At 38.2% G+C, this 24534-nt stretch overlaps 2 protein-coding genes across 2 annotated transcripts in view; both read right to left on the bottom strand.

Moving 5' to 3' along the window:
• LOC141397811 (alanine--glyoxylate aminotransferase 2-like) overlaps positions 1-24534 on the bottom strand; it is a 53811-nt gene that overhangs the window by 19535 nt on the left and 9742 nt on the right. The window contains exon 2 of the mRNA XM_073974550.1: positions 16293-16411. Within this exon, the coding sequence (XP_073830651.1) occupies positions 16293-16411 (119 nt within the window). The remainder of the gene's footprint in view (positions 1-16292; positions 16412-24534) is intronic.
• Positions 458-2193, bottom strand: LOC141400146 (catalase-like). The gene has a single exon (XM_073979596.1). It carries the CDS (start codon positions 2080-2082, stop codon positions 547-549), a length of 1536 nt encoding a protein of 511 aa, XP_073835697.1. The 5' UTR covers positions 2083-2193; the 3' UTR covers positions 458-546.

Below are 24534 nucleotides of genomic sequence, written 5' to 3'. Positions count from 1 at the left end.
CAAAACGTGGAACTATACTGACAACTTACTGGTGGTGGAAAGTTGTATACCCCCAATCAAGACTTACTACCAAATGTATCCCATTTCGGTGGGATATTGAGGCCACAACCTCCAAAATACCGAAAACCGGGAGGTACCCTTCTATGGGGGCTATATGAAAACGTGGAACGTACTGGAAAGACAATTGAAGAATGAATACAAATTTTCAGCCATGTCGGTGTGATTATGAGGCTTAAACTTTTAAAATACGGGAGGTACTGTTCTATGGGGTGTATATCAAAACGTGGACCTGTACTGACAAATTTATGGGAAAAAGTTTTCTAGCTCCTCTTCGAAAAATTTGACATTTTGGTCAATAGCTTGCTACGAGAAGCAGCATCGGAGTTTCGGACTGATTTCCGACAATTTGTTTTTGCCCCGCCTTGCACTTGTCATAAGAAATGTTCAAAATTGGCCATTAAGATTAAACAATTTGCATATATTTCGCGAAATATTGAAAACAATGGACAGAAAATTGAAAAACCAAACAATCATTCACAACCTCTCTCACTCCGAACCCAAACACAATGTACCGGCTCGGGCTAAATTTAACGCCTCCGTAAGCAAACGACCAAAATCTGCATGAATCATTGTAAAATTGCGTACAGCTCGTTCCTGAATAAATTGACTAGCCGAGCAAAGATGGGCGGCAACATTATTAACTAATCGCTTGCGGGCACATTCATCCAAGACATAAACCCAAAAATCGGTAATTTGACTATAATTATCCTCCGTATCACAACTGGAGAAGCGATAAACATCTCCTGCAACAGGACAACAAGTTTGTAAGGCCTTAACACGATCACATGTCTGAGGACCACCAAAAGAATTTGGATAATAATTAGGTGCTTCACACATATTATTGGATACTGTCATCCGGCCATCACGTTCATAGTTCTTCACGCCAACACCATAAGGACAATTGACAGGAATTTGATTATAATTTACACCCAAACGATGTGTTTGGGCATCAGCATAGGCAAAGATGCGACCTTGAAGAATTTTATCCGGAGATGGCTCCACACCGGGAATCATATTGGCTGGACTAAATGCCAGCTGTTCTATTTCGGCAAAATAATTTACAGGATTGCGATCTAGGAGTATTCTTCCCACCTCTATGAGAGGATAATCGCTGAAGTTCCATATTTTTGTACAATCAAAGGGATTATATTTAAATTTCTTCGCCTGATCAAACGTCATCAATTGTATGTACAAAGTCCAGCTGGGATAGTTGCCATTTTTAATGGAATTGAAAAGATCACGGCTAGCATAGTCAGGATCACTAACCAACAGTTCTGTGGCTCTTGCTGGTTCAAGATTTTGTACAGCCTGATCGGTGCGAAAATGAAATTTACAATAAATTGGTTCGCCCTTGGCATTGATCAGTTTATAGGCATGTACCCCATAACCATGCATGTGGCGAAAACCATCCGGACATCCACGATCACTAAACATCAGACATGTCTGATGTAATGTCTCCGGACGCAGTGTTACAAAATCCCAAAACATATCGGCATCACGTAAATTGGTTTGAGGATTACGTTTCTGAGCGTGTATCAAACTGGGAAAAAGTATGGGATCACGTATAAAAAATACCGGTAAATTTTGACCCACAATATCCCAAATACCTTCTTCGCTATAGAATTTCACAGCAAAGCCACGAACATCTCTTATACTATCAGGTGAACCTTTTTCACCAGTACAACCAGCGGAGAAACGACATGCAATTGGGGTGCGTTTCTTAATTTTCTCAAACATGGTTGCGGCACAATATTTACTAATGTCTTGGGTAACTTCGAAATAACCAAATGCCCCAGCTCCCTTGGCAAAGACAACACGTTCGGGAATACGTTCTCTATTGAAATGTTGTATTGCCCTGAAATATTGATGATCCTGCAGTAGTAAAGGTCCATTGGGACCTACCGACAGTGTTGCATCCGCCGTACCAATTGGTATTCCCGATGTTGTGGTTATCACACCAGCTGGAGATTTTGAATTATTCTTGAAGTCAATTAGCTGATTAGAGGCACTATCACGAGACATTTTCTTGGAATACGTCGTCGTTCGATGTTTTGGAAATGAAAATTGACTTTTGATAATTTTTAAAAATTACAAATCACAATCAAATGTTATTTATTATTTTTGATTTTACCTACAGGAAAAAATTACGAGGAAATATGTTTTCCTATAAAAGTAAAGGAAACCTGACAAGTTTCACCTTTGGAAATTTTAATTGGACTTTCATTTCATGAAGAAATTCGACGGCATTGCACGACAATGTTGATTGGTGATTTCACTTCACCAGCTCCCGTCCCTTCTTCCATTTTCGATGTATCGGTGAAGATGGATAGAGTATTAGGAAAAGGCCTGACCGGCAGTGTCAAAGTCCAGAGGTTGCGTACTGTAGCCGTTTTCACCCCCTGCCTGGAAGTTAACAGGCTGATTGGCGAGCATAAGCGGAACAAGTGGTTAAATCATCTGAAGAGTTGCAACATTGGAGCCGGTATAGGTTAATTGTGGGCATCGGTTAAGTCACTCTCGAACCCTGGAAGAAGGGAAGATAGGACATCAGTCACGTTTGGCGACGTTACGTTGACTGACCCGAAGAGTTGAGCAAGTTATTTCAGTCGACAGTTTGTAGAGCACCACAAGAGTGACAAGGCGAAGAGAAGAGTATTACGTCGCATCAGATCAGTTCCTGCCAAGGAGGAACCACCACAATTTACAATGGATGATGTTGCCAATGCCATCAGGAACGCTAAATCATCCAAAGCATTGGGCTCTGATGGAATCTCCATGGTAATGCTGAAGCAGCTGGATGAGCCGGGAGTGGAGTATCTCAATAAAGTTCTGAACTTGTCGCTATCCACCCTCATTGTTCCCGAAGTCTGGAAAATGGGCAGGGTGGTCCCACTACGGAAGCACGGCAAGGATGCCATCAAAAGTGAATCGTACAGACCGATTTCGCTTTTGTCGCCCGTAGCAAAGGCCCTTGAGGCTTTAGTCCTCCCCAGTATCAGAAATAGCTATCAAGTTGCCAATCATCAGCATGGATTCCGTAAGCAGCACAGCACGACAACTGCGCTGCACGCCATTACCACACATATTTGTCAAGGACTCAACCAGAGACGGCCGTGCGATAGAACAGTGATGGTGGCGCATGACTTATCAAAAGCCTTTGATACAGTCAGGCACTCCACGCTGTTTGAGGACATTGAGCAGACAACCCTCCGGCCAAGCTTGAAACGTTGGATAGTCAATTATATTTGTGGACGCCAGTCGTACGTGGAATCCAGGAACAAGAAGTCCAAACCCCGTAAGTAAAACGGGGAGTTCCCCAAGGTGGGGTGATATCTCCGGAACTGTTTAACCGCTACCTCTCCTGTATTCCGCCCCCTCCAAACGGCATTGAGATCGTAACGTATGCTGATGATTGCACGATCCTGGCGTCGGGTACCTATCCTGATGACATCTGTGAGAGACTGAACAACTATTTAACCGATCTTACCACCTTTTTCCATTCGAGGAATATGCAGATTTCCGCCACAAAATCAGCAGCCACTCTGTTCACCACATGGACAGCGCAGTTTGGAAGAGAATTGAATGTCGTGGTCGACGGCAGCAGAATTCCGACCACAAACTGCCCCAAAATTTTAGGGGTCACATTCGACACTACTTTCACGTCGTGCGCGCACGCCACATCTATCTGCAACAAACTGAAAAGTAGGAACAAGGTCCTCAAGTCCCTAGCCGGCAGCACTTGGGGTGCAGATAAAGAAACCTTGTTGACCACATATAACGCGATAGGTCGGTCTGTGGTAAGCTATGCGGCGCCAGTCTGGTCCCCGAGATTATGTGATACGAATTGGAAAAACATTCAAACTTGCCAGAATGCCGCCCTGAAAACAGCAACAGGGTGCCTCCTCAAATCTTCAGTGGACCATCTACATGAGGAGGCAAAGATTCTTCCAGTTATTACCGTTATTAACCGTATAATTATGAGCTTTTCGACCATTATATCAGGAAGCATGGACTTGCCCACGAAAAACATAATATCGCTGTAAACAGGACCACAAGGAGTACCTTAAACTGCACTTACAATGTTGAACTTTTATGAGGGAGATACCCAAAGGAGTCAAATGAACGTAAAATGAGTTTGGAAAAAAATTTACTAGACCAAAGTTTGGACCAATTCATTTACTCCGTTTATGAGATATCATGTGTACCATGTTAGCGAATATTTTTGAATTTTAGAGGGGGAGGTACTGGAAAGAGTGGACCGATAAGCACCATCTTAGAATTTCAGCTATTATGCAAAGTTTGGACCAATGCAGTATCCGGTTCGAGAGTTGTGGAGCGTATCAGCCACTACACATGGTGACTATAGGTTTTTTACAGATATCTCAGAAAGTATGGGCTTACTTTTCACAAAAAACTTCTAACATCATAATAGAGGCCTTGAGTACAACCTGTTGCAGGAAAAATCAGAACGAGGAGGTTTTAAACTGCGATTTTCCGAAATTTTGTGTGGGAAGTACTCGAAGTAGTAGACCGAAGTAGTAGTCCATATTCGAACCTGATGCATTTCTGGTAGAAATAAAGGTTGATCCAACTAGAGGTGCTTTTTTCAATAGCCTTTTTGTGACTGATCACGTGTGAGCCGTATCATGGTATCATGTTATTTTTGTTTAGTATTATTTGGCATTGTATAGTGGAAAGACTTACGATTGAACAATGTTTGCAAATCGTTCAACTTTATTACGAAAATTCGCTTTCTTTGAGGAATGTACTTGGAGCCAAATTTTGTTCAGCGATGAGGCCCATTTCTGGCTTAATGGGTATGTAAACAAGGAAAGTAGCCGCATTTAGGTTGAGAGCAACCTATAGAGATTCAAGAAAAAACAACGGTTTTGTGTGGTTTGTCCGCTGCTACAACCATCAGCCTATATTTCTACAAAATTGATGGTGGTGAGAACGTAACCTTCAATGGCGACCATGATAGCCGACTACACTGAGTATGAAATGTCTTCGTAACATGAATGAAATCTTACGTTACATCAATGAAATGTGACATTGATTTTGAACCAACTTAAGACTTCATTCCATAAATGAAGAAGTTTCATTACAACTATGAAAGTATTTCATTGCATTAATGAAGAAGTTTCGTTACGACAATGCATTAATGAAAAAGTTTCATTGCATCAATAAAGAATATTAATAGCATTAATGAAACAGTTTCATTGCATTAGCGAAAAAGTTTCATTGCATCAATGAAGGATTTTCATTGCTTTAATGAAAAAGTTTCATTACATTAACGAAAAAGTTCCATTGTATCAATGAAGAAGTTTCATTGCATCAATGAAGAAGTTTTATAGCATCAATGAAGGATTTTCATTGCATTAAGGAACAAATTCGTTAATTTTACTTCAATGAAACTCAATCAACCTTTTTTCATTTATTCAATGAAGCTCTACGTTGGTTCAAAATCAATGAAAAATTTCTTTGATACAACGTAGGATTTCATTCATATTACGTAGCTTTTTCTTTTAGTGTATTGATGCTTGAAAATTATGCTCATGACCTCGGCTACATTTTTGTTTCAACAAGACTACGCTTCTTCCCCACATGACATCAATCAATAGATGTTCCCTTAATGACACTTCAGTGAGCAGACAATTTCAGGTTTTGGGACGGTCGATTGGCCACTAAAATCGTGGGATATCACACCGTTAGACTTTTTCCTGTAAGGATATGTAAAGTCTAAAGTGTATGCGGACAACCCTGCTTCAATTCAGGTCTTTCATCACGCATGTCGTTCACCAGTTACCAGTTGAAATGTTCAGCGAAAATTGAACTCTACGGACTAGCCGTCTAAGACGTAGACATAAACTTAAAAATAAATGCCAGATAATGTTCTTTCAAATGATAATAAATATTAACCATACAATTAGAATTTTTTCTGCTTTTTTCTTTAAAAAAGTTAGGAACCTCTAGTTGGATCACCCTAAATTACCATGATCAAAGTATGGACCAAATCGGTTGTTACCTTCGAAAGTAATCGTGCGCAACATAATAGCGAAAATAAACATTTATGTGTAAGATACCCGAAAGAGTAATTTGATGTAGTCAATATTCGGACATAACCCGAAACTGTAAGAAATAATACAATGTACCACCTTTGGATCAAATTTGTTTCTCCCTTCGAGGGTTATCTTATGCACTACCCAGTTTAGTTGGAGAAGGTATGAAGAGAGAGAGAGTGTTATCGTGTGCACCAGCCCGCCAGACAAACAGACAGACGGACGGACATGGCTAACTCAACTCCAAATTGTCTGAGACGGATTTCGTCCAAACATACTTGAGATCTAAAATCATTATGTATTTCGATGAGGAACTATTTTGGTCGTATCAAAGTGTATATACTGGGTTGAGCACCTTATTCGGGCCCTTTACGTTTCTGATTCCTGGTATTGTACTGAGCAAAAAAGTGCACTAGATCATATCGACACCTCCAAATAATAGTATGCTAAGTTTTTTTGAACTTCAGTGCTATGCTAAGTAAATATTTGTTTATAACTTCTGTTCGGATTGTCCGATCATTACCAAAATTAGACAGAATTTAAGTTAAAGGACGTTCGACACCTCCAAATAATAGTTTGCTAATTTTTTTAAAGGACGTTAAATATAAAAATGTAAAGAACTTGAAAACATGCTAAGTCGACTTAGCATACTATTGTTTGGAGGCGTCGATATGTCTATGAAGAAAATCGAGCCCCCGATTTTGACTTGAAGTTCTTTATCCACAAGGCCAAAACTGCCTGCAGGATAATTCCAATGCTCTAGCGATGTACTAGAGAGTTCTTAATTATTGTCTTGGCTACATTTTTTGTTTCAGTGTTAGTAGCTGTTATATGCCAAAATATCCAGAAAACGTGGATAAAAAAACTTCAAAATCGGGATGCTGGGTTTTCACAATTCAAACAAAAAAGATTTTCCTATCAATTTTCACTAAAAAATATCTCAATGAAAACTTCTCTTCTACTTTCTCCAGAAAATTTGGCTTGGAATCTGAGTCTGGCCTGTGATGTAAGATATCCAGCTCCTCAATTTCTTGTCCAATAAATATATCCCTAGTTGCTTAATTACCTTTTCTCGTTCGGAATGCATATTTTTCGCTGGCTTCTTATTTAATTGTTATCATCAGATTATCATTTGTTAAAAATAAACGTAATAAATCTTAGACACTTTGTTTTTGTTTATTACATATTTTATTGTTGCAATTTACGTAGATTTTCGTTCATTATTACATGTCACTGACGTAGATACTCTGGTTAGAACAAAATAAAACTGAATTAAATTGAATGGCGTCATAAACTAAATGGTCCAGAGATAAGCAATTGACCTGTAAACCATCCCCGATTCTTTAGCACAACAAATTTATTTACACACATATGTGATGATTGGCAATTTTTTAATAAAATAAAATTTAATATAATGTGTGTGACCTTTTGCGGGATCCATCCAGATTAGTCACCATCAACAATGGCACACAAATAAAATTCATAAAATGAAAACAATGAATATACATACGTATGTGCATACATTGTATGCACATTAGTATATTCATAAACTTAAAATTCGAAATGGTCTATCAACAGTTCATGTGTATCGCATTCAAAATATATTTTATACAATGTCCCCCTAGGCCACAAATATTTCACATTTTTATTATAGTTCGTCCGTCCGTCCGTCCGTCCATAATACTGAATTCATTAATGGGTAAAGACCTACATACATATACATATATACCTACATAACAACATCGCGTGAAGTACACGTGATCCCATGACAAAAAAGCAAACAAAAAAAGTGTTGGGGCCATTATCACTAGAAAACTACTGAACCAGTTTATTTTCACATTCAAATGACACTTGTTGTTATTGTTGATAATAATAGGCGGCTAGCTTTGGGTTTGGCCCCCAAATATACATATGTATGTATGTATGTATATGTTTTGCGTTATTCACAAAAAAAATTCTACACATTTAGTTTGTTATGTTGCTATGGACCATATGGTTGATTGGACTACTTGTGTTATCTGTCGACTAGTTTTAGTGTTCACGTGAATAGTTTTTTTTTCGAAGCATATAATTTAGAATGTGGATCTTATCTAATGTCAAAGAAAGTTTCTTTGGGTGATTGCTAAATAAAACGTTTTGTTTGAAACAAATAAGAACGGCGTTAAGTTCGGGCGTACAGAACTTTTTATACCCTCCACCACGAGTTGTACAGAAGTAAATTGGAACAATTAGTTTTTTTTATTAATTTTCTCGTTTAGAGTTAAGCTTGATGATCGGAAATTATTTGCAAGTAAAAAAGGAAAGCCAAGGACTCGAACCCACATAGTCACCAAATTACGTTACCTGGTTTCACTGGTGGTAAAGCAGATCTTCGGACGTATCGACTATGTAGTGGCTTCTCTGTCCTAGAACTTTTCGTTTTTATACCCTCAGCATTTATGCTTACGAGGGTATATACACTTTCATACGGGCAAAATGTGCCTCATCGAAATAATGGTTTTAGACCCCAAGTATGTTTGGACGAAATGTGTTTCAGACAATTTGGAGTCGATTGAGCAATGTCCGTCTGTCTGTCTGGCTGGCTGGAGCGCACGATAACTCTCGAACGGATAAATCGATTCGATCCAAAATTTGGCTTACGTAATATTTTGTCCAAACTTAGTTTAAGTTGGAAGATGGGCTATATCGGTCCACTCCTTCCGGTACATACCCCACAAAAGTTCGAAAATGTTCGGAAAATTTGTGCGCACGATAACTCTTGAAGCGAGTAACCAATTTGGTCCATACTTTGCCCATCGTGAAATGTGTACCAGACTTAAATAACTTTTCAATATGGAATCAATCGGTCCAATCCTTCGGGTACCTCCCACACAAAATTTTGGAAAAGTTCAGTTTAGGGCCATCTCTCGAATCGCTTTGATTTTTGTTTTATCAACTTGTATTCACTGCCCCCCATACGACGGTACAAGTTTCATCAGGGGCAAGTCCATACTTCCTGAGAAAACAGCCTGAAAGTTGCAAAAAAACCCTATGACACGTGTCAGGTTGTTGGAGCGCAAGATAATTCTCGAACGGATCTGCCGATTTTGTCCAAAATTTGGCCTTAGTAATATTTTGCCCAAACATAGTTTAAGTTTGAAGATAAGCCATATCGGTCCACTCCTTCAGGTACCTCCCCCACAAAAGTTCAAAAATGTTCGGAAAAATTGTGCACACGAATAAAATATCTACCAGATATAGATCAGGTTCGAATATGGACTATATTTGTCCACTCCCTCGGGTACCTCCCACACAATTTTTTCTATAAATTCACTTTAAGACCTCTCTCGAATCACTTACATTTTTGTTAAAGGAACTTGCATTCGCTGCATCAATTACGAAAGTACAAGTTTTTTCAGGGGCAAGTCCATACTTCTTGAGAAAACAGTCAGAAAGTTGTAAAAAACCCCTATGTAGTGACTGGAGAGCTCGAACCTAATACTGCGTTCGTCCCCACTTTAGATATCGTAATATTTCTCCGAATATTAGATGAAATTCGAAGGTGGTGCTTATAGGTCCACACCTTTCGGTACCTCCCGCACAAAAGTTCGAAAATATTCGCAATATCTCACAAACGGAGCAACCGATTTGGTTCAAACTTTGGATATCGAAATACTTTGTCCAAACTAAGTTCATGTTCAAATGTTTGCCCTATTGGTCCAATACTTGGGGTACCAACCAAACAAATATTCAACATTTTTGTTTGGTAAGGGTCCGTTCGAGAATCCTTTGGTTATTTTTACCGGGGGTTTCCTAGTGACCCTGTTTACAGCGATATTATGTTTCTCGTAGGCTATTATGGTACGAAAGCTCTATCTATCGATTTTTTTTGGGAAAAAAAAGTATCCACTCAGGCTGAGGGTATATCTCTGTCGACAAAGCCGACTGATACATTTTTACTTGTTATAATGACACTGAAACCTTCAAAATACCGAAAATCGGTAGGAATCCATCCCAGAATCCAAGAAGAATTTCAGCCATTTCGGTGGGATATTGAGATCACAGCCTTCAAGATACATAAAATCGGGACGTACCTTTTTAAAACGTGGACCTATAATAATAATTCTTTTCTGCAACGTTTAATACCACCATCGAAGACTAAATACCAAATTTCATCTATTTCGGTTTGATAATAATGATGAAACCGAAAATCGGGAGGAACCGTTCTAAAGGGCCAAAACTTGGCCCAATATAACCCATTTTCAATAACAAACATCCTAGGAGTAATAGAAAATTTTGTACCAATTATAAAGCATATATTCAAATATTGTCAAACAGAATGATAAATTCAATTATACGCTACATATTATGATGGAGGGTATAAAAAACTATTGAATTTCTATAAATTTGCATCTGTGGAGATTCTATGGAGCATTGATTGGACGAACAATCCTGACCATTTCACGTGACAAAAAGTCTACCGAACGTGGGTTGTGAGCGAGTAACACTTAAAATAAATGTTTTTTTTAATAATATTTACCCTTCCGATGGAATTATACAACAACTATTGAATAATAACAACCACAGCTTATCAGTAATTCTAAACACAAAATCCCATTTACCTTATCTTAATATGCGCACATTTACTTAGCTTTCTAAGGCAGGCATTTATGTAACTAAAGCGACAGCATGCATTTCACGTGCATTTTTCTTTCCGTTCTTATTGTTGTTTGTTTGTTTGTTTGTTTTCTATAGATGTTTGTCATTGTTATTGTCAGCTCCTATTAATAATAATAAATAAAAAACAACAAACATACAATCTATCAATATTTTATTTTTATTTACATTAATTAAAAATCCCGCAATCTGCAATGGAAATTCTGATAATCTTGTTTTGTGTGTGTGTAAACAATTTCGAAAAAACGGGCAATTTCGAAGACTAGCTGAGAAGCAAAGCTGTCAACTGGGAAACGTGTGGAATATGTCAACGGCACGTATTGTTTGTATTCCGCTTGAAAAAAAATGATGCCATGGAGGGATCGAATTGGGTTGACAAATTAAAAATTTTCCATTGTCATTATAAAAAATAATACAAGTACTGTATATTTATTTTCTATAAAAGAAATCGGAGGCGAGTAGAATTGGAAGATTGCATCTTGGGATCAAACATCTGTTTTGAGATAAAAAAACAATTGTATTGGTCAATATATATTTTGAAGTCCGAAATGCGTTCTTTAATTAAAAAATTAGAAGTCGTAATTTCATCGCATATTTTTGGTCTGTTCCTTTACTTTTGAAATGGTAAAACCGGCAAAAGTAGTAGAAGTTGTAAACTGCTCCCATATGAATTGTATTGTGTCTGAAGTAAAGGAACGCGTTTCGAGTAAAAAGTAGTAAAACTTGAAGATTCTTGCACGTAAAGGAACAGAGCTTTTGATGCAGTACAGAGTCGGGAAAAAGACACGCTAAATTTTTATATCATACCAACAGGTACCCACTACTTCGTTGGCGGAAAAATCCTCATGAATATAAACATCGTTAAGTTTGACCGTTCGAACTTTTTATGCCTCCACCATGAAATATTATGAATTAAAATAAAATAATTAGGTCCACAATTTGTAGTGGGAAAGTTTTCTGAGCGTTAGGAGTCTTAGATTAAAACTTCAAAATACTTGAAATCGGTCGGGGACGTTAAGAAAGATATTCCAAAACATGGACCAATATCCAAAATTTTTGGCGGAGAAGTTTTTTGATCACATTGAACCTTAAATGACAGAAAACTCAGTAAACAAGTAAAAAATAAATACCATCATCCTGGGTGAATTGAAACTTTCAGATCGCACAGCGTCCAAAATCCTTTCCCCCAAAAATTATGTTTTAGGACAGTTTCAGTAGTTTGTGGCCCTTTTCGGATGTATGAACTTGCCGAAAAAAATATGATTTGGACTAAACCTCAAAACTGTGGCGGATGAGGTAGGTACCTGATGGAAATGGTTCGAAATAGTACATTTTGTATGTGGATTTTATTTTGGGAGTCATTTTTTTCGATAGATATCGCGCCCACCCACCATTACGGCAAAAAACATGTACTTGTCTGTAAACAGGAGCACAAGGAGTAGCATTCGTAAGAATTTCCACAGGATCCTCGAACAAACGCTAAACAGCACCGGAACAAAAATGTTGAACTTTAGTAAGGGAGGTACCCTAAGGGGAGTACCAATATGGGCCAATTTCGAAAAAAAAACTTAGTTTGGACCAAATATTACGAAATTCAAAATTTGGACCAAAGATATCGCCCGTGCCATTTTAGCGAAAATTGCTGAACTTTTGTGGGGTAGGCACCGGAAGGAGAGGACCGATAAGTACCATATTCCAACTTTATCTAAGTTTGGAAAAAATATTACAAGGAAAAAATGTTAGACCGAATCGGTTGATCCGTTTGAGATTTATCGTGAGCTCCAGCCCGCCAAACTAAAAGACGGACATTGCTTAATCGACTATAAATTGGGGCTAAAACGATTATTTTGATGAAGCACATTTTGGTCGTTTATAACATTTTTAGCCTAAAGGCTACAAAAGCTTCAAAATACCTGAAATCGGTCGGACCTATGCCAAATTATATCTAATTCGGTAAGAAAACGTAGCTAACAACTTATAAATACCGGGTTTCAGAGATTTCACCAATCACCGCATCAGAGAACTGCACAGTCCTTCTGATGTTCGGGTAGCGGAAAGGACTTCCCGAGACATCATCACTGCTGCAGCCGCTCCGCAGCCGAAGTAAGACCAAACTTCCCAACAGAGGCGAAGGGATTAGCAAATGAGCGTGATGAGCTTCGTCGAACCAACCACAATGACCCCAGGGTCAGGGAGCTGACAATGGAAGTTTACAGGCTGGTCGGCGAGCATAAGCGGAACAAGTGGTTAAATCATCTGAAAAGTTGCAACATTGGAGCCGGTATAGGTTAAATGTGGGCAACGATAGAACAGTGATGGTGGCGCTTGACATATCAAAAGCGTTTGATACAGTCAGGCACTCAGTGATATCTCCGGAACTGTTTAACGTCAACCTATCCTGTATTCCGTCCCCTCCAGGCGGCATCGAGATCGTAACGTATGCGGATGATTGCACAATCCTGGCTTCGGGTACCTGTCCTGATGCCATCTGTGAGAGACTGAACAACTATTTAACCGATCTTACCACCTTTTTCCATTCGAGGAATATGCAGATTTCCGCCACAAAATCAACAGTCACTCTGTTCACCACATGGACAGCGCCTTTTGGAAGAGAATTGAATGTCGTGGTCGACGGTAGCAGAATTCCGACCACAAACTGCGCCAAAATTTTAGGGGTCACATTCGACACTACTTTCAAGTTGTGCGCGCACGCCACAGCTATCTGCGACAAACTGGAAAGTAGGAACAAGATCCTCGAGTCCCTAGCCGGCAGCAATTGGGGTGCAGATAAAGAAACCTTGATGGCCACATATAACGTGATAGGTCTGTCTGTGGTAAGCTATGCGGCGCCAGTTTGGTTCCCGGGATTATGTGATACGAATTGGAAAAAGATTCAAACCTGCCAGAATGCCGCCATGAGAACAGCAACAGGGTGCCTCTTCAAGTCAGAGGACCATCTATATGAGGAGACAAAGATTCTTCTAGATCAACAGGCATTTCAAGCTGGTTTAAATAGTATACACACGGATGCAGTTGCTAAGGCCATAAGCAAATATTGTGTGAATAAAGTCCTCGAAATACATCCCTCATCTATCGCAGATGAGGAGCGTAAGCTGCCACGACAAACTAGAGTATCTTTGGCTCAACTACGCTCGGGATATTACAGTCGCCTAAATTCTTATTAGGCGGAAATCGACTGCGCCGTGCAAGACATCTGCGCAGTACGCGGCATGGGCCCGCACGATACTAAGCACCTATTCAACTGCTCCGCAAACCTACTCATCTAACTCCAGTGGATCTATGGTTACATCCCATCGAAACAGCCACTTTCCTGCCAGAGCCAGAGCCAGATTGAACAGAAGAACGAACATAATAATAAACACTGTTACAACAACAACAGTAAAAAACGTTATGTTCGGCATGTCGAACTTTTTATACCCTCCACCATAAAATAGTTTTAATTTAAATGGAATAATTAGTTTCCTTTCACAATTTTAGGTGGAAACATTTTTCGAACATGGATACCCGGAACCGTTGGGAGGAACCGTTATATGGGGGCTATACCAAAACATGGACCTATATTGACGATTTTTGGTGGAGAAGTTTCGAAGCCACTGAGAACCTCAAATGTCAAATTTCAGCTAGTTCGGGGAAAAATTTTAGCTAAAATTCTCCAAATACCGAAAATTGTTGGTGGAGAAGTTTCGTGACAACTCAGAACCTTAAATGTCAAATTGCAGATAGTTCGGTTAAAAATTGTAGCTAAAATCCTAAAAATATCGAAAATCGGGAGGTACTATACCAAAACATAAATTATTGGTGGAAATGTTTCATGACCATTGAGAACCCTAAACGTCAAATTACAACTAGTTCGGTTTAAAATTTTAACTAAAATCCTCAAAATACCGAAAGTCAGAAGGTACCGTTATATGGGGGCTATACCAAAACATGGACCTCTATTGACGATTTTTGGTGGATGAATTTTGAAGCCACTCAGAATTTTGAATGTCAAATTACCGAAAATCGGAAGGTACCGTTATTTGGGGTCTATCCCATAACATGGACCTATGTTGATGTCAAATTACAGCTAGTTAGCCGAAAAATTATAGCTAAAATTCCCAAAATACCGACAATCGGGAGGTACCGTTATATGGGGGCTATATCAAAACATGAACCTATGTTCGCGATTTTTGATGGAAAAGTTTCGTGAACAATGAAAAGCTCAAATGTTAAATTATAGCCAGTTTGGTGTAAATTGTAGCTAAAATTCTCAAAAAACCTAAAATCGGGAGGTACCGTTATATGGGGGCTATACCAAAACATGGACCTATGTTGACGATTTTTGATGGCTACTGAGAACCTCTAATGTCAAATTACAACTAGTTTGGTTAAAACTTGTAGCAAAAATCCCCAAAATACCGAAAATAGGGAGGTACTGTTATATGGGGGTATACCAAAACATCATTTTTGGGATATAAGTTTGTTGATCACTAGGAACACTAAATGTCAAAATAAAGCTAATTTGGTTTTAAAATGTGACTAAAAACGTCAAATGCCTGACATCGAATGGTACTGTTATATGGGGGGCTATACCAAAACGTGGACCGATATAGCTCACCATCGAACTGCCTGCCTGCAAACAAAAGACGCATCTTCCCAAAATTTCAGCGTCCTATCTCCATTTTTGTGGATGCTAGAGTGATTACCACAGACGGACGGACGGACATGCACAGATCGACTCAGAATTTTACCCTGATCAAGACTAAATATCTGCGTAAATGTATAAAACACATTTGCATTTGAAAAACGAAAAGTTCTAGGACAGAGAAGCCACTACATAGTCGATACGTCCGAAGATCTGCTTTACCATCAGTGAAACCAGGTTTTCCTTTTTCAATTGCAAATAAATTTCCGATCATCAAGCTTAACTCCAAACGAGAAAATTAATAAAGAATATATATACTGTATAGGGTCGCAAATAGTTATTTCAATGCGTTACAAACGGAAAAAACAAACTTAATATATCCTCCATACTATGGTGGAGGGTATAACAATTTGCTAATCATTTCATTGGCAAGTCGATACACTACACAGGCGGCAAACACAGATTTATTTATTCAAACTCAGTGATTATTCGAAAAATAATCTTCAGAAGGGTTACAGTGTCATTGGGAGAAAGAGTAAATATCCATCCTTCAACTGCAACTATCTTTATGTCTATTATATCATAAATTCTTCAGGGGGTCAATAGGACTTAGTTATTCTCCTATTATCCTCTGTACATAAATGTCACATTAATGACATGTTACGGTTGCATTTAAAATATAATAATATTGGATCCATATCTACTACGTTTTATTGAATAAATCGAATTTGCCTCTGCTATCTCTTTTAATTGCGCAATTATTTGTTTGTTTTATTTTTTGTTTTTATTCATTAATAAAAATAGCAACAATAATAAAGTGTAAAAATTTCTTATCTAAACGCAAAATAACTTAGGTGAAATGTCACACTTACCGTGAGCTACATTATTTATACAATCCAGATAACAGGTACCCTGTTCATCGAACATATATTGACCCTGACCTCGGACAATCTTTAAGGGATCCGAACGATAGAATAGTTGACATGCTTGACTGTAAATAAAAAATTAAAAAAAAAAAACAAAGTGAATTAATGAGACATATAATCATTTCGACAAATTATTGGAATGGAATATAAATTACGCAGCTAGAGTATAGAATTTGCCATGATATATGTATTTATATTGACTATTTAAGAATGATCATTATTATTAATAAATGGGTTATTTTTAACTTCAAATATTATTCAAATATTATACGTTGACAATATATTCTACATAGTAATGAAAACGGAGATAATCAACATTTTAAGCATCCTAAATTTTTTTGACAAACACATACAAATAATTCACACACAAAGAAGACAAATGACTTTATTCAGTAAATTTTGGCAGTAGTCACTACTTACAAATTGACCGTAAAAGTCATTATTTTTACATGGGGATGTCATAGGAAGGAAGTACTTCCTTAAGTATGTTTTTAATTACATATTTAACCACATACCGGTGGTCGAAAAAAGCTAAAAAGCATATGTTCTATTTTTAGAACAATTGAGGAGAATTAAATTAAAATTAAAATTTGCAACTCCACATTTTTTGGTTTTTCCCTTTTTTCTTTCGCTTTCTCCTGGTTTTGAACACACGAACTTTTGCTTTGAACACACAACCCTAGGATTTATAGTCGGACACACTAGCTCTGTGCCACCGTACTCATTACTTAATAAGTAAGGAGAAAGTTAGGAAGTAATTAGTTATGTGCAAACCATTATATATATAAACTGCCTTATAATGCGGAGTATAATGAGCACTCATTACTCATATAAGCTGGACGATAATTGTAGTGTTTTTCAGTCGGAGATTCTTGCTATCAGGAAATCAGCTGAATTGGTTAAACGGCTTGAAGGCAGTCTTTCAGGACCGGTGATTATATATGTCGATAGTCAAGCGGCCCTCAAGGCTCTCAAGTCATGGACCATAAATTCAAGAGCTATTCGTGATTGCAGTCGAGGTCTGCAGGATATACACGATATAGTAAAGCTATGCTGGGTTCCGAGTCACAGCAACATCATGGGAAACGAGGTAGCAGTTTAACTGGCTCGAGGTGGCTCTAGGTCTATCGACTTATCAGTTGATGAAACCGTCCGGCCACCTACATGTCACTACATCGGCAAACTTCGGGAGTTCTTTAATGAGAAAGCACATCAAAGATGGCTATTGGAACCTGGTTGTAGGGTATCCAAGGCAATCTGGCTTGTGGTTTCTCGTCGAAGAACGGCTTACATCCTCTCACTTGACAAGTTAGGGATGAAAATCGCGGTTGGACTTATAACAGGTTACTGCAGAGTGAGATCCCTAACTTAAAAATGGGACGACAGTGGCATTGACTACTGCAGACTATGTGAATATGCGGAGGAGATTGAGACTGTCGAACATCTGCAAACAACATTGCCAGACATCTAGCATGACTTGGCAAAGATCATTAGCAATCCTTAATAAAACATTTCTTTTTCACTTTTCCAGATACGCCCCCTACACTCAACATCATCTCTTCACCTCTATTCATCATACTCATTTCAACAAGCTGCATCAACACTCTACCATCTCCTTCATCTTCAAACATCTAAGCAATACACCATCATCTTTAAATCATCATTTCCAGCATCTCAAAATAGCCTATACAGGATGAACACAATGGACCAACGGTCTCCGAGTGAAGCAGTCACCTATTATAATAGAGGGCTGCGCATCCTTATACCTAACCTAACCTATATGGGGGCTATACCAAAACATGGACCTTTGTTGAACATTTTTGGTGGAGAAGTTTCGTTACTGCATTGAACTTCAAATGTGAAATTACGGGAAGTTCAATCAAAAAAAAAAAAAAATTAGATTAAATCCTCAAAATACCTAAAATCGGGAGCTACTATACTATGGGGACTATACCAAAACATGGACCATTGTTTACAATTGTTGGTGGAAAAGTTTTGTGACCACTGAGAAGCTCAAATGTCCAATTACAAGTAGTTCGGTCGAAAAATGTTGCTAATATATTCAATATACCTAAAATTCAGCGTTACCCTAGGAAGGAGGAAAAAAACGCCTCTCTAACATATGTCTCAAACATATTTTGCAGCAAACATATATTTGTTTGCAATCAGTTGGAAACATAACATATGTTTGGGTCCTGCAAAATGTTGGGGTGCAAACAAATTATACGTTTGGGTGCAAACAAATACAAACCCAACAGCCACAAAAAACAAACGCATGCTCCCGTGGGTGCTTTCTGAGAGCAAGGGAGTGTAAATTTCAATGTGAAACCCATTGAAATGTATGTTCATTTGCTCTCAGTAAGCGCTCGCTGGCTATCTCAAACATATACACATATTTATAAATGGTGGTGGTTTATTGAAAGGCATAAAAAAGCAAAAGCAACAACAGATACATAGGTACATAAAAAAATTCCAAAGAAATACAAAACAGACTTTAATAAAAGAAAAACTGAATGAAATAATCGTTGAACGCTTCTCCTTAGTTGTGAAATAAAACAAATTGTCCTCAAAGTTGAAATCATCACCGGGAAATCGGCTTCTGGAATCAAATGATTACTTACTTACATACTTACTTAGCTGGCCCATTACATAACATTTGTTCCATAGACCGAATTAAGAGAAGATCTCAAATTCTCTCTGTTTTTCGCTTCGCTTTCTGGAATACGGCGCCTTGTCATCTTTTCATCAACTTGTTTGCGCCATCTATTCTGCGTGCACCGCCATGTGGCATGTATTCATACGCCTTTTTAGCGGGTTCATCATCGCTCATTCTTATGACATGGCCTAGCCAACGCAATCGTTGCATCTCGATACGTTTAACTATATTCATGTCTTTGTATAGCTGATATAGCTCGTGGTTCATACTACGTCGATATTCACCGTCAACGCAAATCGGTCCGTAGATCTTTCGAAGAATTTTCCTCTCAAACACACCAAGCACTGCCTTATCTGCTTGCGCAAGTACCCATGCTTCGGAGCCATACATTAGCACGGGTAGTATCAGCGTTTTGTATAGTGTTATTTTTGTTTGACGAGATGTGGCTTTGTTTTTAAATTGCTTACTTAAACCATAGTAGCATCTGTTGGCCAATACAATTTTTCTTCTTATTTCACAACTCATGTTGTTTTTTTGTGTTTATGAAGTCTTTAACTACCTCAAAATTATAGATACCAACTTCCACAGTTGGTCCGAGCTCTATGGACGCTTTGCGCGTCGACACCATCAATTTGGTCTTTTCGCCGTTTACCGCCAGACCCACTTACGCAGATTCTGCTTCGACCTTCCTAAAGGTATCAGCTACTTCCTTTACTGATCGTCCCATGATGTCTATGTCATCAGCATAAGCAAGTAAGATGTGGCTATTGGTGTAAATTGTGTTATTTCTTTTGACATTTGCATCTCGTATTACCTTTTCCAGCAAAATGTTGAATAGGTCACACGAAAGGCTGTCTCCTTGTCTGAAACCTCTTTGGGTACTGAACTGTTCGGAGAGGTTCTTTCCAATTTTAACTGAGGACCTAGTATCAGTTAAAGTCATCTTACAAAGCCGGATGAGCTTTGCGGGGATACCAAATTCAAACATTGCATGGAATACCTTTAATCGGAGGGGACTGTCGAATGCTGCTTTATAATCGACAAAAAGGTGATATGTGTCAATCTGCATCTCTTGGGTCTTCTTCAGGATTTACCGCAGGATAAAAATCTGGTCAATGGTGTTTTTGCCAGGTCTAAAGCCGCAGTGGTATGGTCCAATAATTTCGTTGACCATTGCCTTTAGTCGTTCGCACAATAACCCTGACACTATCTTGTAGGCAAGAGGGAGAAGGCTTATGCCCCTATAGTTGGAGCATACAGTCTTATCTCCTTTCTTATGGACAGGACACAGGATGCTCAGGTTTCAATCGTCGGGTACGAGTTCTTCCTGCCAGATGGTGCTAACTAGCTGATGAATACACCTTATCAGCGCGTCGCCTCCGGCTTTAAACAGCTCGTCTGGTAAGCCATCGGCTCCTGCTGCTTTATTATTCTTCAGCCGGTTGATTGCTGTTTTTACCTCATCTTGGCCGGGCGGTATACATTCTATACCATCTTCTGGGATTGGATCTGTGGTATCATCGTCTTCGCTACTATTGGATACCAGCAGATTGGAGAAATGTTCCTTCCATATCCTGAGCACGCTATCTGTATCTGTTACCAGATTACCTTGCTGGTCTTTACAGGAGGATGTGCCTGTACCAAAGCCATGTGATTGATGTTTCACTCTTTGGTAGAATTTTCGGACTTCATTCTGGCTCCTGTACATCTCGATTTTTTCACACTCCCGCTTTTCCATTTCTTTCTTTTTCTTGCGAAAAAGACGTTTCTCTTCTCTTCTTTTCTCCCGATATCTCTCTCGTGCGCTACGCGTTGCTACTGATTGTAAGGTAGCTCTATATGCCGCATTTTTCTATTCAGTAGCAGCACGAAACTCCTGGTCATACCACGGATTCCTTGGTGGAGATCTCTGGTATCCAAGTATGAATTTTGCTGCTGTTTGCATGGAGTGGGCAATATTTTGCCATTGTGTTGTTATGTGATCGGGACAAGGAGTGCTCTCATTATGTAATTGGGCTAGTTGAGTGGAATATGATATGGCTATCTGTTGTGTTTGCAGACTGTTCTTTGATCTGAAGACAGCAAGGTGCCCTTATGAATATTGAGATGATTAAATCTGGTACTACTAACTACCATGTTTTTTGCAGCTGCAAAGTCTATCAGCCTCATACCATTGTCAGATGTTTCACTGTGGAGACTGAATTTCCCGACTGTTGGGCCAAAGATATTCTCCTTTCCAATTTTGGCATTAAAATCGCCTAGAGTAATTTTAATGTCATGGGCAGGGCAACGGTCATATGTTTCTTCTAAGCGCTCGTAAAATATATCTTTGGTCTGTTCGTCCTTTTCTTCAGTGGCAGCATGAGCGCAAATAAAGCTGATGTTGAAGAATTTTGCTTTTAATCGAATTTCAGCGAGTTTCATTTCAGTCACTAGGGGGAAACTGGATATCAGATGTTTTAATCTCCGATCAACTACAAATCGCAATCAAACTCATGATTTGTGTCATGGCAGTTATAATACAGTGCCGTCACCTTTAGGTGTTGTTGTGGCGCCTTTCCCAATCCATCTTATTTCCTGTATGGCATTAATATCGGCCTTGTACTTTTCAAGTACGTCTGCCAATGCGAAGACTGCACCTTCTCTATAAAGAGTGCGAACATTCCAGGTGCAGATTCGCAGATCATGGTCCTTAAAACGTTTGCGGGATTCGTCAACTTTAGAGGGGTTCGTTTTTCTTTTCTTTAGTTTTTTCATAGTAGGCTGTTTTTTCTAGGGAAGGGTTACTAACCCTTCATGAAAAACGCTTTTGGGTACTTTACACGATATGTTTTTTAAATATGAGTTGTCACTTTTTGTATACAAAAGCTTTGTTCCTTTACTTTTTTAATGGTAAGGGTGGTAAAAGAGAAAAGTGTCAAAATTTCTCAAAATTGCTCTCTCTCCGACGCCCAAACCCAAGTTTTTAACGTTCTTATGGGTGAACGCGCGGCACATGTTAGCTCACTACCTTTAACGGGTGTTAAAGACAGTTATCCAGGTGACACCACGGGGAGGTCAGTGTCCACTAGGTCTACTTATGTCACCCAAATGATTATATAATGTAATAAATAGGTACATCCATACTTCAAATGTACATATGTATGTATGTACGAGTATATGAAAAATGTATTGATGTAATTACCAATATTATATGCGATTTCTTCCTTTTCCATAAAAGATTTCCATTCACCTTTTTGATTCAATTATAAAATGTATTGGACATTTAATTTACTAAAAAGCACCATTTCTTAAAGACCACACAACACTGATTTATTCACTCGCTTTCCCGTCTTTACTCAACGATTGCATTTAGAAAACTGAAAAAAAATTAAATTAATATTTTTTTTTCTTTTCCTCCTCGCTTGCTACGTTGGTTAACAAGAACAAAGAACGAAACACACTTGTTTTACCGCATACAAACCACCAAAGCTTCTGCGTCTCCTATTACACCACACACACAGCTCTCTAAAAACAGCATTTCGCAGCCGCGAGAGCCCTGTTGTTACTCTCTTTGATAAAAATCCTCTCTCCACCCATAAAAAATATGTTCTAACATAAAAAATATGTTGGTACCCAAACAAATAAAATTGAGATATGTTACAAAATGTTGCAAACATATATTTGTTTGGACACAAACAAATTATGTTTGGATCCAAATATATATTTGTTTGCAATCCGTCCCAAACAAACATTTGTTTGAATCCAAACATATTTCTAACATATATAATTCACTCGGAAGCAAAAATATAGCGTTCTAAACACTTTCACCAGAAATATCGATTTGGCCCTTAAACATCTTGTACCTCGTAATAGGCGACGTTGCATAAGAAGTAAAAACGGCGTTAAGTTCGGGCGCATCGAATATTCAATAACCCTCCATCATAAACATATTTTACACCAGATTTCAGAAATTTCGGTTGAAGGATTTGACTGAAACTTTAAAATTCTAAAAATCGGGAGTTTCCGTTCTACGGGGCTATATGAAAACGTGGAGCTCTACCGACAATTCTTTGCAGAAATGAATGAAAAATGAGACTAAGCCATTTGAGAGATATCGTGCTCTAGCCAGACGGACGGGGATTTAAATCCACTCCAAATTGACTGTAACGAATTTTGTCCAAACATGCTTATGGTCTAAAATCATTGTTTCCATGAGACACAAGTGATCGTATGAAAGTGTGTATACCCTCTTTTTCCTAAAGGCTGAGGATATAAAAAATATAGCGCTTATAAATTCACTAGCAAGGTCATTTTTTACGACTTTTCTGGTATTGTTTGTATTCAATATTTGGAATGATTTGCAATAATGTATTTTGCAAATATTCATGCATTATACGTATTATGCGATGTCTTTGCTCTCATCAACAAAATACAATATACAAACATAGATAGCAGAGGTCCGCAAAATGCATATAAAAGGCACACTCTATTGCCTTTTCCCAAAAGCGAATAGTGCAGTGCCTTGCATATAAAAAATATGAATGTGCAAAAAGCAGATTCACCCCAATAAATGATTCACTGCTTTAGTGCATGCTTGCTTGCTTTTACATTTGTATTCACACGATTCGCAAATGCAGTATGCACAATACTGCATACCACCACACAGTATCGTACCATCTTCTGTTTGAATAAATGAATACATTTGCCAAATGTCGCTTTTTCTTTGAGTTTCTTTAATAATAGGATAAACTAAACTAGTAATTGTTTTTATAGTCTCAACATTAATTTTTTTATGTTTATTAACATGTAAATTTGACCAGAAATATCTACTGCTTTTTGTAATGCAACGTGCTATTTCGAAGGCAGCGTGCAAAAAAAAAGGCAACGAGCTCTTGTAGTGTGTTGTGTGTGTGCAATTGGCACACACCCATGAAAGTAAAGGCAAAGCAAGCAATAGCATTAAACAGAGATGGCAATAGCAAGCAATGAAAAAAGCACGAAATCGCGAATATGCATTAAAAGCGAGTGGCATTTTGCGGACCTCTGATAGATAGGCTAAATGTTGCACACTTTGCCTTTGTTTCGTTCTAAATTAAAGAATTCCCAACTGCAAGTAGCACTGTTTACCAAACAAAAATAATAAAACAATCACCGACAATTCTATTCCCATTTGTGACGTCTAATGAGATTTTTGTTATCACCATTGAATTTGCTATTGCAAATTAATTGCAAATTTTTTGTCGAGGGGGACTAGCATATATTTTATATTCTTAGTGTCAAGTAGAAATAAATGCAGTATTATCTAGCGCGGCTGATCCAATTCAAAAAAAAAAAAAAATATTTGATAACTTTAGGATTTTTAATGACGGGTCGATGTTCCATATTATGATAAACTTTTCAATTTGAGGTCAACATATATTTGAAACCGTTTATAAATATGCGCACTGCGCAGTAGGCATATTTATTGAATGAATGGAAGTGATAATTAAGTTTAGCAATTGATTCGATTTATTTGAAAAATTTAAAATAATGGCAGCTTTGGACGAAATA

The sequence above is a fragment of the Musca autumnalis genome, unplaced genomic scaffold (assembly GCF_047663935.1).
Source record: "Musca autumnalis isolate F117 unplaced genomic scaffold, ASM4766393v1 scaffold_3, whole genome shotgun sequence".
Classification (NCBI taxonomy): domain Eukaryota; kingdom Metazoa; phylum Arthropoda; class Insecta; order Diptera; family Muscidae; genus Musca; species Musca autumnalis.
The sequence above is the reverse complement of the archived record's forward strand: the minus strand, read 5'-3'. Positions and strand labels throughout refer to the sequence as shown.